Source organism: Poecilia reticulata, linkage group LG21 (assembly GCF_000633615.1).
Source record: "Poecilia reticulata strain Guanapo linkage group LG21, Guppy_female_1.0+MT, whole genome shotgun sequence".
Lineage (NCBI taxonomy): Eukaryota > Metazoa > Chordata > Actinopteri > Cyprinodontiformes > Poeciliidae > Poecilia > Poecilia reticulata.
The window spans coordinates 1,266,977-1,270,520 of NC_024351.1; the positions used below are offsets into that span (position 1 = coordinate 1,266,977).

General features: G+C 47.5%; 1 protein-coding gene across 3 annotated transcripts in view; it reads right to left on the reverse strand.

The window, feature by feature from the left end:
* The window catches only part of pex7 (peroxisomal biogenesis factor 7), a 38,676-nt gene that overhangs the window by 26,834 nt on the left and 8,298 nt on the right, over nucleotides 1–3,544 (reverse strand). For all 3 annotated transcript variants that reach the window (XM_008397037.2, XM_008397038.2, XM_008397036.2), the window contains exons 7-8: nucleotides 474–580; nucleotides 217–330 (exon numbers count right to left, since the gene is read on the reverse strand). In XM_008397037.2, coding sequence (XP_008395259.1) covers nucleotides 217–330; nucleotides 474–580 — 221 coding nt within the window. The remainder of the gene's footprint in view (nucleotides 1–216; nucleotides 331–473; nucleotides 581–3,544) is intronic.

Below are 3,544 nucleotides of genomic sequence, written 5' to 3' on the forward strand. Positions count from 1 at the left end.
CTCACACACACACAGGCTCACACACACACACAGACACAGAATGTGTGTGTGTGTTTGTGTTTGTCCCTATTTGGGCCATTAAAGTGGGAGTTTTGATGCTGTCAGGACCAACAGACTGTTTCTCACTTGGAGGCAGCTGGATGTAGAGGGACAGATCTGTGTGTGTGTGTGTGTGTGTGTGTGTGTGTGTGTGTGAGCCTGTGTGTGTGTGTGTACCTTGACCCTGCGGATGGCGTAGCTGTGTCCCAGCAGCTGACTGACGGGCTGTGTGACGTTCCTCAGGTCCCACACACACACGCTGCAGTCCACTGATCCTGTAGCCACCAGATTCTGCAAACAGATTCAAATAATCCCAGTTAAAAACTATTATTTTTATTCTAACTTTGCTGTTAATTTCAGGTGAAAATGAAACCAAGTTAAACTGATCAGTGATCAAACAGAGTTATGTGATCGATTAGTCGTGTCTGACCCACCTGGTCGTATTTGCACCAATCACAGCTCAGGATCTCAGCTTTGTGAGCAGGAACAGCCAATCGGCACGCAGCGGCCTTCACATCCCAGACTCTGAGCGTCCCGTCGCCTGAAAGCAGACGCAGGTTTTACCCAGCATGCACCGCGTCAGGACAGCCAAAGCGATAACGGGACGCAGGATTACAGATTATTAATTCCTCCTCAAACTTCCTCCAGGATAATCCAACAAAACTTCCTGATGACGTCACAGCTGCAGCAGTGAAACTGAGAGATTAAACTTTTCACCTCCAGGCAACACGGAGAGCAGGGATTACAGAACCACAGGGGGCGTGGCTTAAAGGGGCGTGGTCAAAGACTGGCTCATGATGCTGCAAAGGGGCGTGGCTTAGAGAGAGACCGAGAGAAACGGGGGGCGTGGCTTAGAGAGAGAGAGAGCCAGAGGGGCGTGGCTTAGAGAGAGAGAGCAGGAGGGGCGTGGCTTAGATAGATAGAGCCAGAGGGGCGTGGCTTCCTGTCTGTCAGACATGAAGCAGGATGGAGCAGAAAAAGTTGTAAAGTTTCTCCGACAGACTGAACAGTGAAGTTTCTCTGGTTTTATGAACCCATCTGACCCCAAACAGTTGCCGCCATGGCGGGTCAGTTGGGCTTCGCTCCATTACTAAACTATCATCTTAAAAACTGAGATAAATGAGAATAAAACCTCAAAAAGCTTCACGGTTTCTGAAAGTTTGATGATTTTTATTTCTAGACATGAACTGAGAGCTAAAAGCTCAACATGTCGACAGCAGGAAGTCCTGAGGCGGCGCCATGTTAGAAACCCTCATTCATCAGAACAACCCCGACTCTCAGCTGCTTCAGTCAGCCGCACTAATCAGTTTCTGATCATTTGCTGCACAGAGGAGGTTAAAGAGCAGATTAAACATTACAGTCGCTCCTCTTCCTCACTCACACAGAGACGCTGCTGGGAGAACACACACACACACACACACACACACACACAGAACCAGGCCTGGGGCGTGTGTGTGTGTGTGTGTGTGTGTGTGTGTGTGTGTTAGTCCTCTGTTAAACCTGCTATCTGTGCTGCATCAGCAGCTTCTTTTATCATCACTGAGGTGAGACGGTTTTGAACCATACAACACACACACACACACCTACCTACACTCACTCACACCTACACTCACACACTCACACACTCACACACGTCTCTGGAGAATCGTTTCCTCCACCTGTTTTTGCTGAGGCGGCGTTTCGTGGCTCTGAGGTTAGCGGTTCTCGTTGGAACCAGAGATGCTAAAGCTACATCGCTAACAGCAGCCATGTAGCTTCATGTCTGGGTTCATTTCTAATCGATCTGATTGGACGCTGGAAAAGACTGGAAACCCCGCCCCTTCCCTCGGTTGCCTAGCAACCAGCACAGCCGGGATGGGTGCAGTTTGGAGGTGTGTGCTTCCTGTTAGCCGTCGGCCTACAGGAAGCTGAGCAGACTCAAGTCTACATGCACAGAGTGGCCGTAGAGCCAGAGGAGACCTTCGACCTTTGACCTTCTGGTCTCAGTCCGCTGTGCTGAAACTCATGATGTTCTGCATGGCATCTATGCTCTGCTTAATCTGATCTAAATGGATTAAAGTAAAAAGAGCAAACAGATTAAATCTGAGGATAAAGCCGTCCCACACGGAGGCGCTCTGATTGGCTGACGGTCATCATCCTGACCAATCAGAGCAGCTCCCACCTGATCCGTCCTGTTCTGCTGCAGATAATCCCCGCTTCTTTTTCCTCTGCATGTTGTGAAACAGCCTTTATCTCATTAGCTGAGCGGCGTTGAGGCGGATGGCAGCGAGTGTGTAGGTGAGCAGGAAGCTGCCAGCCGCGGCGCAGCGGCGGCGCCGCCTTCACGGCTAATCCGCCTCGCCGCGCCGCGCGGGCGGCATCGGAACAATCACAGGAACAAAACCGCCATCAGTTTAATCCAGTGACTGGAAACACACGCAGCTCCGGATGCTCAAAATGTGTCGGATTCCGAAGGAAGTTTAAAGATTTTAAGCTCTGGTGAAGCTAAGCAGGCGGTAAAAAACATCTCCAGATGTTTTCAGTGTTTCCGCTCCAGACTGTCCAGTCGATGGCTGCAGTGGTCAACACAGCGGCGCTAAGGTGTTTAAGATGGCAGCTCATTGGGACGCTGCTGCTCTTTGACCTGCACTTTGACCCAGAAGGCTTTGCGCTTTAGCATTCCTGCTAACCTTAGCAATCTTTAGCTTCCCCCAATTCAGTTTTTCCAGATAAATTCTAACGCACTAATTTACTTTGCCATTTTCCTCTGAGTCAAAGTTTTGGTTATAAACTGTTAGGAATTATCTAAGTACTGTAGTTAGACATCTATATTCATGCTCTTATTTTGAAGTCCGTTTACAAAGCAGTTCCGTTTCCTGTCATGTTCTCTTTCTCCCCCATTAACTTTTCTAAAACAACAGAGAACAAGACAAACATGAAACACTGTCTGAGGGTATTACCCTCTACCCAGAATGCATTGCTGCAGCTGCAGTGAACCGTTTAAAATCTGATGACGTCCTGAACGTTTTCTGACCGAAACGCTAAAGCAAAACTATACAAACTTTCTTTTTTTTAAGCAAATTTGAAACATTGACATTGTACACAGACGTAAATAAAATAAATATACCAGCTGGGTTTTATACATACAGTGACAAGAAAATCACCTAGAGAGAATTACAAGATATTACATTTACGTAATAAATTTAGTTTTCGTGGCTTTTGGATTATTAGAAGACATAATGAGATGATTGTACATATTCAATTCTTTAATGAAGATGGAGAATAAAGGTTTGTTGTTGCTGAACTTGCTTTTATGTGTATTTAGCAACAAAACGAATCTCAGCTGTTCTCGTCAGAAGCAGTTTAAACTGTAAGTATTAGACTCGTCACATCGTCCCAGAGGGTTTGGCTCCAGAACTAATGATTCACGTCTCAGACCAGGAACCAGCAGCTCAGACCAGGAACCAGCAGCTCAGACCAGGAACCAGCAGCTCAGACCAGGAACCAGCAGCTCAGACCAGGAACC